This window comes from Lepidochelys kempii, chromosome 7 (genome assembly GCF_965140285.1).
Source record: "Lepidochelys kempii isolate rLepKem1 chromosome 7, rLepKem1.hap1, whole genome shotgun sequence".
Classification (NCBI taxonomy): domain Eukaryota; kingdom Metazoa; phylum Chordata; order Testudines; family Cheloniidae; genus Lepidochelys; species Lepidochelys kempii.
The window spans coordinates 38,891,795-38,906,150 of record NC_136386.1 but is presented as its reverse complement, the minus strand read 5'-3'; the positions used below and the strand labels follow the sequence as shown (position 1 = coordinate 38,906,150).

Sequence of the window (14,356 nt, the reverse complement as noted above, 5' to 3'; positions counted from 1 at the left end):
AATCAGGCTGTGACCATCTTAGAAGCTTTTCAGTGAGAATATATACACCAGCCTAAGTGTCGACATTCAGATCAAGATCCATATTATGCTGAATGATTCTTGCACTGTTCGTTTGTTTTTGTGCTTTCTCTCTGCAAGCTTTAACTTAGTGTTGAGCTACTTTATTATTGCCTCATCCTTCCTCCTGATGTGCACATCATCTTCCTTTCCACTCATTTTCCCAGGTTCCTTACAAAGATGAAGCTGCATAATTGTCTAGCCTAACATATTGTGTCTAATCTGGGCTTGATGAGCTTGCTCCGCCTTTGAATTATGAGCTGCCTTGAGGTTTGCTTAATTGTTCCCCCACACCAAATCCCCACCAAATTTTTTTGTTGGTGTGTTTTTTCTTTTAAAAACCTAGCTGTGAAAGATACTGAAGTGAATCATGGTGGCGCAATATCTGGTACAAGCAGAAAACTAGTCATAGCAGCAGAGCACCTTAGTATAGGACAAAATTCTGGCTGCTCCCACAGTCTGCCCAGGGGCTGGCCAAAATTTTGTAATGCTATGATCCAGACACAGGGTATTCTTCTGGACTAAGTGATCTGTCCCTGCTGTATATAAAGCCTATTCTTTTGGGAGTAAGATATTACCATCCTTTTCAAATATATTCTGTCTCAATCCAGGATGTTTGCATAATGGTTTAATGTCTGTAAAACTCAATTCAGGTCTTTTGCAAACATTTTCAGAACTTCTAAAAAGAAACTTATTTTGGTAGGAAAATATGTAATCATCTAGTTAAATGTAATTCTTTTATATTCTTCAGCCTTTCATCTCAGTGGTTTCTAAGAGCATGGTTTGTGGAGAGATTACAATTAGGAAACATTACCCTCTTTAACTGAGTGTAATTGGATGCATTCTACAAGTAAGAAATGTTACTAAAGTACTCTGCATTAAAGCATTGTAGATATGTAAAGCTGGGCACATGTCCAGATATTACCATCCAATGTCCTTCCTATTACTATGTCATAAGATTTTACACTTTCTAGCTTTCCATTGAAGCATCTAATTGTCAAAAACATGTGGAAGACAGCCCTTTCCCCAACGGCAGAAGAAATAAATTGAAATGCAGTTGTGAGTATTTTTATTTGTATTGTGGTAGAGCTTTCAGGCCCCATGTACTAGGCACATTCTACTAAGAGTCCCTGCCCCATAGAGCTTATGGTCCTAACAGAGTATCAGTTGGTATTTTAGCTTATCAGGATGAGATAAGAAACTCAAAATCCTGACTCTCTAGGCAAGTTGTAGATTCCACTATACTCTTTAAGAAGCAGTGGTAGGATGTCCAGTCTTAGATCCTGGCTATTTTCTATTTTTACCAATTTCCAAAAAAAATCGCTTCTTCTGCTCTTTAGTTAAAACACAACTTGGGGGCAGGTGGTGTTAACTGAGCAAATATTTTGTAGCATAGAAGAAAACTTAAGGTTCTTTTAAAATGTACATTTTAGAACCTTGTATAGAAGATTTAAGATAAAATAAATTATAGTATAGAAAATTCAGTATCTAGCTTTACCTGAGAGGAGCTAGAAAATAAAAAATTAAGGCTGAGCAAGGTGACTGGAAAGGTAATGGGATAGGGAGCCTTTCACCTCTAAAGTAACAGTTAAAATCCACCCTAGGTCAGGAGCGATTAATAAAGATGGCTTCCTAACAGCTGTCCAGAGGCCTGTCTGAAATGAGTCAGAAGTTTCAGTCCATTTCCTAAAGGAGATATGTCCAGATCATAAAAATCTCCAGTACAGCTGGCACCCTTGCCATCTACTCTCAGTAAAGAGGTCAAGAAAGCATATAGGGCAAACTTACTTGGAGACAGTGAATAAGGATGTGTGTTTTTTACCCTTTCACATAACACAAGAACCAGGGTCAGTCAGTGAAATTAATGGGCAGCAGATTTAAAACAAATGTAAGGAAGTACTATTTCACACAGTTCACAGGCAACCTGTGGAACCCATTACCGGGGATGTTGTGAAGGCCAAAAGTATAAATGGATTAAAAAAAGAATGAGATAAGTTAATGGAGGATAGGTCCATCAATGGCTATTAACCTCTGATAGCCAGAAGCTGGGAGTGAACGACAGGGGATGGATAACTCAATAATTGCCCTGTTTTGTTCATTCCCTCTGAAGCACCTGGTACTAGCCACTGTTGGAAGACAGGATACTGGGCTAAATGGACCATTGGTCTGACTCAATGTGGCCATTCTTAAGTTCTCACCTGCACTGTTCAGAAGAAGAAATGAGATACACTGCTAGCACAGTGAGGGGAAGCTGGATAGGACCATGATATATTCCTTCCGTGGACAAAGAAAACTTTTGGAGCATTTAGTCTGGCTTCCTTCACTATGTTTGTTTAAAAGAAAATTGTGGACACCCTGTCCTCAACTCATCCCACTGTGCAATCTATAAACGTGTTTAGTATCTTTCTTTAACACACAGAAGAGTGAGGGTTAAAATCTGTCCTTGTTGCTATTACAAAGTTTGAAAAACTCAAACTGGGGTTAGTTGAGGATGGAATATCAGCCTGAACTTTGAATTTCTTGCCTTTTGTCAGCTTGATTCATACCATAAACTCTATTTAAAGATAATTCTTTCATATTTATTTTCCACATCCTTGACCCTGAATGGTGAATTGGACATTTGTATTTTCATTGGCAAACTCTAAGTCGCTCATCAACTCTCTTTTCCTTTTGTAAACAAACTGTTCCTTCAGCATTTTCCACAAGGATTTTTATACCACCATTTTGCAACCACTTTTAGGAACTGAGAAAATCTTACCATTTAAAGAATGTGTTTTACAGAGAGCTGTGTGTAGACATTACTAGGTCCAGATTTTGGTGGGGCTTTGTCAGTAAATATCCAAATTCTAGAAAAGTCATATTTTGCAGGGTTAGATTTTATGGAAATTATATGTAAATGTCAATTACAGTCTGTCTGAAAATACAGTTGTTTTTATTTATTATTTGTATTGCAGTAGTGCTTCAGGGCCAACCAAGAACAGGACCCCATTGTGCTAGGCACTGTAAAAATTCAGTGATAGTCAGTGCCCTGAAGAGTTTACAGTCCAAATAAATGTTGGCATCTTACGCTTCTGTTGGCACATGTTTTTCCATCAGTCAGGATGGAAAAGTAGAGAATAATCTTGTGGCCAGCCTAATGTCAACACACAACACTTCCAGGCAGATAACCTCGGCCTGATACTCGATAGAGACAGCTAAGAAACAGAAGATCACTAAGGTGATGCTCATAGTTCCTAGATTCAGCTATTATGGTGGGCTAACCTTTTGAGGTCCAAGGCCTGTGCCTTGGAAATGCCAATCTTATTCTTGTAGTCAGAAGAACCTGACATGGTAGTCTGTCTATGGGATTTAGCTGGGACATGCATTGAATGGTCCAAGTTTTAGATTAATTTCTCGCACACTTAAGGGTAAAATTATGACAGCCTTTCAGTAAAGCCAAGGACAACCTGCTAGGTAGTCTTGCTACATTCCTTAAAGTCCCGCTTTAAGGTATGATTCCTACAGGACCAAATTCATTCTCCGATATAACTCTTTTAAATTAAATGGAATGAATTTGACTCAGTCACTGTAAATGGTAATCAGACAGGGAGAAATATATAAAATCTACAGCTTACATTCAAAGAGCAAGGATTTGGGGAGGACATTTTTTTTAGTGTAAATTATTCTTATTCCTTTGCAAACTAATTTACTTTTCATGAAAATGGCCACACTGGGTCAGACCAATGGTATATCCAGCCCCGTATCTTGTTTTCTGATGGTGGCCAGTGCCAGGTGATTCAGAGGAAATGAACAGAACAGGCAATCATCGAGTGATCCCATCCCCTGTAGTCCACTCCCAGTCAGAGGCTGGGGACACCCAGAGCATGGAGTAGCCATTGATGGACCTGTCCTCCTTGAACTTATCTAGTTCTTTTTTGAACTCCATTATAGTTTTGGCCTTCACAATATCCCCTGGCAACAAATTCAACAGGGTGACTGTGTGTTGTGTGAATTAGTACTTCCTTTTGTTTGCTTTAAGCCTGCTGCCTATTAATTTCATTGGGTGACTCCTGGTTTTTGTGTTATGTGAAGAAGTAAATAACACTTCTTTATTCCCATTCTCCACACAAGTTGCGATTTTATGGACCTCTATCATATCCCCTCTTAGTCATGTCTTTTCCAAGCTGAAAACCCAGTCTTTTTAATATATCCTCATACAGAAGCTGTTCCATCTTTGTTGCCCTTCTCTGTACCTTTTCAAATTCTAATGTATCTTTTTTGATATGGGGTGATCAGAACTGCATGCAGTATTCAAGGTGAGGGCGTATCAAGGATTTATATAGTGGCATTATGATATTATCTGTTTTATTATCTATCCCTTTCCTAATGGTTCCTAACATTCAGTTAGATTTTTTTGACTGCAGCTGCACAGTGAGTGGATGTTTTCAGAGAACTATCCACAATGACTCCAAGATCAATTTGTTGAGTGGTAACAGCTAAGATCCCATAGTTGGGATTATGTTTTCCAATTACTTTGCATTTATCAACACTGAATTTCATGTGCCATTTTGTTGTCCAGTCACTCAGTTTTGTGAGATCCCTTTGTAACTCTTGCCAGTCTGCTTTGGACTTAACTATTTTGAGTATTTTTGTATTGTCTGCAAATTTTGCCACCTCACTGTTTACCTCGTTTTCCAGATCATTTATGAATATGTTGAACAGCACTGGTGACAGTAAAGATCCTGGGGGATACTACTATTTACCTCTCTCCATTCTGAAACCTAATAATTTATTCCTACTGTGTGTTTTCTGTCTTTTCACCAGTTACTGATCCATGAGAGAACCTTCATTCTTATCCCTTCGCTCAGTGGTTCTCAAACTTCTGCACTGGTTACCCCTTTCACATAGCAAGCATCTGGGTACAAGCCCCTCCCCTTATAAATTAAAAACACTTTTTTATATAACATCATTATAAATGCTGGAGGCAAAGCCGGGTTTAGGGTAGAGGCTGACAACTCGTGACCCCCGGAGGGGTCCCAACCCCCAGTTTGAGAACCCCTGCCTTAGTTCTTTATCTTTTCACATCTCTAATTGCAACTTGGGGGGGGGGGGAGGAGGGGAAGGAGAATGGTTATTTAGTATAGCAGACTTATTTTACAACTAAAAAAATTCAAACATAAGTTAGTGGCCTTTACAGTAAACCTTAGACCAGACCTATGGTACTTTCCACTATTACGGCATACTCTGTTGTGGGGTTTCCTTTTCGATTATTCCATTTTGTTATTTGAAACTCCATGAACTTTTCAGAAAGAATGCAAAGATTTTGAACTTATGGGTATGAAGTCTGGGGCATCCACTCACTGACCCTCCAAAATAAATGGTGGGAAAACCTGCTAAATGCACCAGCATTTCCATGAAAGAACAGGCATGTCTCTAGTGTGCACTCTAGTGAATGTACACAGGTGCCATTGCAAGTTTTTGCATTTTTTAAAATGCAGCACTCTGTGTCCTAACAACTGATTGAAAATACAGAACTTACCCTCAATTTGTATGGCCTCTAGGACTCCAGGTTCCATTGAGATTCTGTGAATATGTTAACCTTGTTTTCCAGGTTGGGTTTCCAGGATATGTCTTGGTCATAACCAAAGTAAATATACAATTACATCTTGCTGCATAAAATATGTTTTTCAGTAAATTATTGAATGGTTAATAGAACTTCTTAAAAAATGAGGAGGAAAACAAATTCACATATATATATATATATATATATCTTGAATTAAATTTGCTGTTCTTTGTGGGTCATACTATTGGTTATTCTCAGATATATGCGTGGCCACTGATTTTTCCAGATGATATCACAAATTCCTAAAGTTTTATATTGAAAATGTATTCTTTATTATTCAACATTTGTTATTTTCCTGGTAACAATTTGTCAAGCAATCAGCAAGCAGAAACAATATCAAGTGAACAGCCACACACCCTACATAATGAATAGCAAACAGCCAAAGGGATAGCTTAGAAACAACCAATGAAAATTATTCATCCAGACTATTATAGGAATAAGTACAAGTGCCAAAATGTGTGTGCAACTAAAGAGATTGGTTTGCAAATGATTTACTGATCCAAAAAACCTAGACTCCACTGATTAGTTGTGGATTGGATTAGTGGTTTTATAAGGTATTTTGAAAGCATATTTGAGTGAAATATCGCTTGTTTTCTCATTACAGATTTGGGACATGAGTGATGATGAAACAGTCTGAAAACCAAATGAAGTGGAAGATGACCTGCTTTAGGCTGCAATGATGTCTTTTATCCATCATTTGACAAGTTAATGATTGCTTACACATTTTGATTTACAAATATAAACAAATATAATCTACATCTGTGCTATGAATGGGACATTATCTTGAACTAAAATAATAGTTCTACTGTGGATGTAATTCTCCCCTGCTTTTCATTTTTATCCTGTGCATGAGATAACTATCTTGCTAGAGCAATGTGGTTATGTTTAAATCCTCTTTCTATTTTTTTTTTCAGTTTCTAAACATAGCTTACATATAAAATATGCCACTTTAAATAGCCTTTGGTGTTTTCATTTGCCCCAGTTTTCATTTTACTTGTCAATATATAGGCCTAAATAACATTGTATTTTTCATGTTTCGATGATTTGTGGCATTTTATAAGTATTTAATAGTCAGGCTATAAGAAAATTCCCCTATAGATGGGAATTAAATCACATTGTTATTTAAGGGAATTGGGAAAAGGTAACCGAACATCCACCTACAAATTTTTAATGTGTTAGATCATGTTGTAACATGCTAGCCCCCCTCCTTATTATAATGGAGTTGGTCTTGCATGTGCAGATGGGAACAGACAAAGCTTCAGAATCTTCTTAGAGTCCTGTAAAAGACTTGAGCTTTAGCGTGATTCCACACTGTGGATAAAGCATCATTTGACATTGCGTAGCTAGTGAAGACCAAACTCTGTTTATATCCTGATTAGGGACTATCATGCTTATAGCAAGATCCATTACACAGTGAAAATTGTTTTGAAGTTAGGTCCTTAGCTAGATAAAAGTGTATAATGTAATTGTTTATATATATATATAAAGGCAATGGTTCTCCAGCTTTGTCATTCTTAAATCCCACCACCTAGCATGTTCATAGACACCAAAACAGTCCTAACTCTAATCTTCCATTGGAGGCATCTGAAATGTTTCATTCTTGCTGGTGCACAAAACCATAGTTTGAGAACCACAGAGAAAAAGTATAATTTATGAAACTCAAAATTTTAAAATATCAAGTGTATTACTACTCTAAATGTAAAGAGAAATATATCTATTGTTTTGCATCTTGAAATAACTAAAAAAAAATTGTTTTAAGCCTCTTTTACAGCTTAAATCTGGTTATTTGCATTGTTTCATTCATGGAAACTGCATTATGGTTTGTTGTCTTCCAACCATTCTTTCCTTTGCATATAAAACCATTCTGTCCTTAGCCTTAAGAAAAGGTAAAGCAATCCATCCAATTAGTCAATCTGTCAAATGAACTTGTGTTCTTCCTCTACCTTTAATTAAGTTCCAAGTCCCTGAATGTAGAAGTCAGATCAACTTGTTCATTTGCCTGCTAAGCTGACATACCATTTGAGGGAAGTTCTTTTAGGGTCAGTTTACCCAGGAGGGTCAGTTCACCCAATTTTGAACATAAGTGACGTTTTAATGAAACACAGCGCCCTCTTCATGGGATGTCTAAAATGTTATCTCCTCTTATGCAAACTTACATTTTTTTCAAATAACCATAAACAAATGTCTCAGCTAACTAATGCCAGTGTAGTATAAAATATATTCTATTAATCTAGCTATAAAGTAAGTTATTGAGTCATACTTATACACACACACACACATCTGATATCTTGACTGTTTGATCATGAACAGTAACGCTGGGAAATTGCAGCTTCCATTGGTATGCATGGGAAAGTATGGTCTTTTGATGAACATAAACTAACAAAATACATATTCTAAGGTTATTTATAAGTCCCTGATTCTCATGCATTCGAAGGAGCTGTAATTTTTATAGTCTGGCTGTCATCAGACTGGAGTTTGGGCTAGGAAGTATCAGTATGATGGCAGTTTGCATAGAGAGACCAGCATCTACATCATTCATAGTTACAGAGATTGTGAAAAAGAAAAATCTAATTTGAAATTGAGCAGACTTGATTATCTGAAACTCCAAAAAGGGTCATGTCGTCCTCCCACCCCCCCGGTTTTATTAATAAAATTGAAGATTCCCTCAATTATCTGAAACTATGATTGTCCAAATAAAGTTGCACTGTATTTTTAGGTAGTAGGTATCCCTTTAACTATTGAAGTATAAAGATCTAAAACTCAGGGTTAATATGACACTTCCTTACCTCTGTAATTTCAATAACGTACAACTGTGTCAGACTGTGCTTCTTTCTGAACATACGCTTCCCAGATGTATCTGATGTTCCAAAACACTCCAGTTTGACTTGGAAAAACTTCCGTTGTCTAACTTTACTGTTTTCTTTCTCCCTGAAAACCAAAATTGTTCTTATTTTGCTTCTAAAATGTTTTAAGCATTTACTGAGGAGGGAAATTGTGAAAACATATATTCACATGAGTGAAAACATATATTAAAATAGTATAAGCAGCTAAGTACTGTTATTTACTGACTTGTACACACTAGCAGCATGGTTTTGGCTTAGCTCTCCCATCTGCTGCTGTTGCTGCTAAATGGAGGAAGTTGAAATTTGAACTTCATGCAGGGAGTGGGAGGGTTAATTTTATTTTTGCTGGAATGAGCTCATAGGCAATGAAAGGGCAAAACTCATCCCTTCGTTCTACAGGCCAACAGCCCACCCTTCCTTTAGGACATTTACGCAGTCTGGCTGGGGTGGTAGAATGTGTAGCTTCCTCTGAGGTTGCTGTTATTACCTCTTCACAAAACTTCTAATGTAAACATAGTGAGATCATAAGGCAGTGCAGGCAGCACCCTAGAGAGCAACTGTGCCATCTGCACAACACATCTGAGGCCAAATTTAATTCTGTTGTAACTCCACTGACTTCCATAGAGATTCATCAGATATGAATTTGGCCCTCGGAGAATTAACATCTGAAAATTGCAGCCTAGATCTCACTTTCAGACATCATCAACTAAAGATAATTTTTTGTTGGTACCACCCTGTCAAAGATGTATTTGCTGGGTACAGTCAAAATGCTATCCTGTCTTAATAGTACATTAATGAAAAGGAGAAACCTGATATTTTCCGTTTCAGAGTACATTTTGGACACAACCTATTTTAAGATATGGCTAAACCTACACCCATCAGGTTAATTCCGAGTGCTGTAATCCCAATTTCATGATTTGCTGCTGTTCATGCACTTGCCATATGTGTTTGTAATCTGTGTTTTAGGAGTGAAATTTACCCACCAGGGCAAATCTTCAGCCGGTATAAACTGTCATAGCTCCATTGAAGTTAGTGGAGATGTGACCACTTGAACCAGCTGAGAATCTGCCGCATGGGACTAGCTCAGGGCCCTTCACATGGCGACATTGCCATAATAAATAAGGCACAAATACAACGTGGGGACAAATAAAAGAACCTCTTTGCACCGTGGAAAGACTCTCCGTGCCAGCTTCCATAGGCTGGCCTGAAAAAACACAATGGAATGGACCCACGGGGTCTGTGTTCACACAAATCCAGTGGCCCCAAGATCTAGGGTGAAATCCTGGCTTCATTGAAATCAATGACAAAACTCTCATTAACAGAATTTTCACTCCCAGTGCATCTGTTGCAGAGGTGGGCAGGGGTAGCAGCCAGAGCATGGGCTTATGTGAGCTGAGGAAGGTAGGTTTCAACGCCCTCTGCTTCCTGCCTATATAGAGCCTGGTTACCCATAGCTCTATGCAGGAGGGAGGGATTTGACCCTGAGTGAACTCCAGTGCTATAAACTGACATATCCTTTTTGCTGATTTTGACACTCTTGTTCCTCTTCTTTCACTGTGCCCTTTCTAAATAAATCTTCTGTGTGTAAAGATTGACTATATTCACCTTTTATCTGAGATGCAAGTACCATTAATAGAATATAGCAATATGTTATATGTTTCTTCCCCATCCATCCTACTTGCCTGTTAATTTTTAAATAACTATTATTGGTGTGGGGGGGTTGGACATAAAAATTTAACATACATAGTAGAATCCTCTTGTAGTGACATAATTTTTTCCCCTCACAGAATAACTTCACTCTAGGTTTAGCTAGAATTGCAATTTGCACATTGCAATACATTGAAACTGTGGATCATAGGGCTACTTCACTTCGAAGAGTTTCCCTATTTCCAGCTTCCCGGTGAGCTCCATTGCACTTCCTCCTGCTCCATCCACCACACATCAAAGCATGTGAGAGTGCTAAGGAATCAAATCCATAGAATGTACAATTAGCTTTAATTTCCTAAGGCAGAAAAGGATCTTCAATTACGGTTCTGCTCTGAAAAGTGGCACCTTCTTCTTCAAGTGATCTGCTCTTTCTGTGTCTATAGCTTTATAAAAGCACTAGTGACAAAGATAAGTTTTTACTCTGGCTAACGCTGCAGCTCCACCACTACTTCAAAAAATGAATTGAATTCAGTTGTTAACCAGGTTCCAATTTCAGAGGCAGATTCTTCCCATAAGGACACCTGTGCAACTCTTTTGAAGTCCATCAAGGTGCACAGGTGTCACTGAGAGCAGAGTCTGTATACAGTAGAATTATTAAGATATGACCAAAGGCAGATTTCGAAATGATAGGATTGCTCAATTGTAACTGAGTTCAGAATTTGGTTATAGAACCTCTATTAATGGCAATAATATATGAAAAGATCTGTAAGATCCCAGGAGATATTTCCAGAGTTGGTGAGCTTGGAAAAAACCTGACCACATTTGCAATGGAATCACTGAGATCCATAAAGATTGATCAATGGTCCAACAGAGCCTTTTTTACATAGCCGTTTTTCAGAGTATAGCCACGTTTTTAAGTGTTCAAACCTAATTTAGTCTCCTCTCAGTTATTAGAGGGACAGAAGGGATAGGTCACATTCTTTCAAAAATAAATGTGTTCCAAATAAAAATATAATTGACCTTTCTTCTCATTCTGCCAATATAAAAGAGATGTTTCTATTCTATATATAGAAAAAGAAACACATTTCTCTATCATGGGTGCAAGTAGCCATTCAGTTACCTTCCGTTGATTCAAAGTTTGCTACACTATATCTTCATGTGTTAGGAGCACCTCAGAAGGTAAAGAAGGAATAAACACTGTGATGTGTATTTTTCTTGATGCATTATCTGTATTTTAAAATCTAACATTTTTTTAAATGGTAATGCAATAGTTTGCTTAGAGACAAATAAGGAGCCATAGTCCAAGGAAAGCAATTAAAGAAACATGGGAAGGTTGGTAAACAAGAGCAGGCTTGATAAGAAATATAGTCTGCAAGACTTTCCTAGTCCATTATCATTTCTGTCCAAATCTTTTGACAAGGATGGGATCCTCAGCTATTTTGTTTTTCAACATTTTCCAACTTCATTGCAGAGGTTATTGTCCTTGGGGAAAATCCTGCCAAATGATAATGAAATTTCCTGTCTAGGAGACTTCTTGCACCTTCTTCTGAAGCATCTGGTGCTGGCCATTGTTTGAGACAGGATTCTGGACTTAGATGGACCTTGCGTCTGATCCAGTCTGGCAATTCCTATCTTCCTAATCAATGGAGACCAAATCTAGATGTCCCATTCTGATACCAGGTTTCTTTCTTGCAGCTGATCAAAATCTCTATGGAGGCTTGGTAGGGTTTAAAAATACCATGGTGCTACATGCATGTGTGATGCATCTTTCCAAATCAGTACAGGGTTTCTCTGCCTTACTTCAGGAATTCAGCATGATCATTAAAAAGAATTGCATATTTATTTTCTCATTTGTGCAGCATGTTCAACTACTGAAATGAAAAATATATTCCATGGAGAACGCACCTTCATCCATTATCCTTAGTATTACCAACCTTTGGCCCCTTGCCATGGACAATGGCTAATCTTCCAAATATTTTTGGACTTGTTTTAAGCATTGAGTCACTGAGACATTGGCCCAGATAGCTCTTGTGGAGCTCTTTACTTTGTGGCAACACTAACTGCTTGTCTAAGATAGGCATTTTAATTGTTATTTTAAATAAAATACTAAAAATAAAAATCCCTAATTAAAATATGTTGAGTAATCTAACAGAAATGCCAATAACACATGCATAATGCTGTATTGCTAAGCAAATGTGTGATCTTGATTTGTATCCTTTCTCTTCCCGTCACACTCCCTTACCCTACCTTCTGTTTTCCTCGTCTTTAGTTGTGCCATGTCTCTGTTTAGTCTCCTATCTTGCAAAAACTTAATCAAGTGATTAACTTTAACTTACCTTTGCAGGATCAGGGCCTTAGATTATGAGCTCTCTGGGAAAGGGGGCAAGTCCTTTGAATTTTTTGTGAAGCACTTTGCCCGCTTTTAGGCACTATGTAAAGAATAATAGGAAGAATGAAATCCAATCTCGTTCTCACAGACCAGGTCAGTAATGTTTCCTTCCCCCTCTTCCCTGCCCCCTTTTCTTGGACTTAGTATTGTGTGAACTGTGTTATTTAACTTTGATTCATGCATCCCTGCCAAGAGTAGACAGTGCTGCAGGAAGCTAATTGGTGCGCCTGAAGGTGCAGGATGGCTTCTCATTGCTCTAGTTTCCAAATCAAACCGGTATGGGCTGGATGTGGGTGTGGAGGAACACATCAGGAACTGATCCCAGCTAATGGAAACATGCCTAACGTAAGAACTGAGTGGTTCCAAAACCAGTTCAACCTTGGTGGAAATTAACCCTTAGATTGTGTTTTGACAGCTTGCACACTGATGCCCAGTTACTTCACTTTTTTCCTCAGTGATTACTGGGTTGAAGCAGTGTCCGTTCATTGAAGGTAAAATATGAATGAACGTGTGTGTGGGGGGGAATATTAATAACCTACATTTATATTTTAGCCACATTCCCCTCCCAAATTAGTGCAAATAAAGAGTAAAGGGATTCTCTTAAATAGATTTGTTTGGTTTGCATGTCCTTTTTTTAAAAAATTGTACATATTTTTAACTCTCTGAAGTCTCCCTCTTAAACAGTAGTTCTGTAGGAGTTGCCACTTCCTCAGGAATCTATGACTCAGAGAGTGTATAAATAAAATGACATCACTGCCAAGCTTTGTTTGTATTACCCATTTCCTAAATGGAGACTCTGTTGTTCTAACTTTAATGCTTGCATCAGTTGTTGTTGGTTTTTTAAATAGTAAAAGCATCCTTGCCAACACTGACTAATACATGTTCAGTGCATTTATCTTTTTGAATCCTTTAAATCACCTATTTTGAAGTTCACTTAAAGCAGTAGACATCATACTTTAATTCAAGATATTATTCATGACTAAAATAATTGTAACATACAAGATATTGTTACACAGTATTCCTAATATACTATCAATGTGCAATGGAGGAAACAGCTGAGAGTGTGAGCATAATTTTTTTCCATTATTATTCTAACAAACAATGAAAAGAAAAACAATTGTTTCTTCTGAAACAACTTATTTTTACCATGGAAAACAGGCAATAGGTCTCTCTGGAGGAGAAGTGTCATCCAGTAGGTAGAGGCTTTCACTTTTTATGTCCCATACTTTAGCTTCTCATTCAAATATTTGTAAATATTTCTACCCCCTGCTCCCAATGAGCATGTAGCCTCAAACCACTGAAGGGTAAGAGTTAGATCCCAATTGTATTTTTCCTGAAAGCAACACTTTTCAGTTAGAACTGCCTTTTAATACACCATTGACATAGATAGACCCCAAATACATCCTGTGTTGGGAGTCACAGGTGCACCGAGGAAATGAGCTGTTCTCCCGTGGGATTCCTGTCTGCTGCATTCTTCTGAGCTCAAGGCCAAATCTGCACTTCCTAGGCAAAATACCCTGTGATACCACTGCAGAATGTGGCCATCAGACTATCAAGGGCAATTTGCTCATTGTGAAGAGTTAGATTGCTTGTCCAGGTCATTTTATTCACTGCTTTCAGGAAAGAGCATGTTGCACTGGAGTAACATGCAGTGATTTTTGTTGTAGAGTAATGAAGCAGTGTTTCTTTGTTTAAACAGCAGCAAAAAATGCTATTCCAGGAATAGATGGACTTTAGTAAGGCAGAGTCTGTAGCTATATCCTCTGACTGTCCTCTGATTATGTCAGTTCTCACCAACTAGGAAGGGCTAGCCTGGTT

The 14,356-nt window shown here is 37.9% G+C and overlaps 1 protein-coding gene across 2 annotated transcripts in view; it reads left to right on the top strand.

The window, feature by feature from the left end:
• Positions 1–7,422, top strand: part of ATG7 (autophagy related 7) — a 271,180-nt gene extending 263,758 nt beyond the window's left edge. For both annotated transcript variants that reach the window (XM_073352299.1, XM_073352298.1), the window contains exon 19: positions 6,264–7,422. In XM_073352299.1, the coding sequence (XP_073208400.1) occupies positions 6,264–6,296 (33 nt within the window). In that variant the 3' untranslated portion in view covers positions 6,297–7,422. The remainder of the gene's footprint in view (positions 1–6,263) is intronic.
• The last annotated feature ends 6,934 nt before the right edge of the window (positions 7,423–14,356 follow it).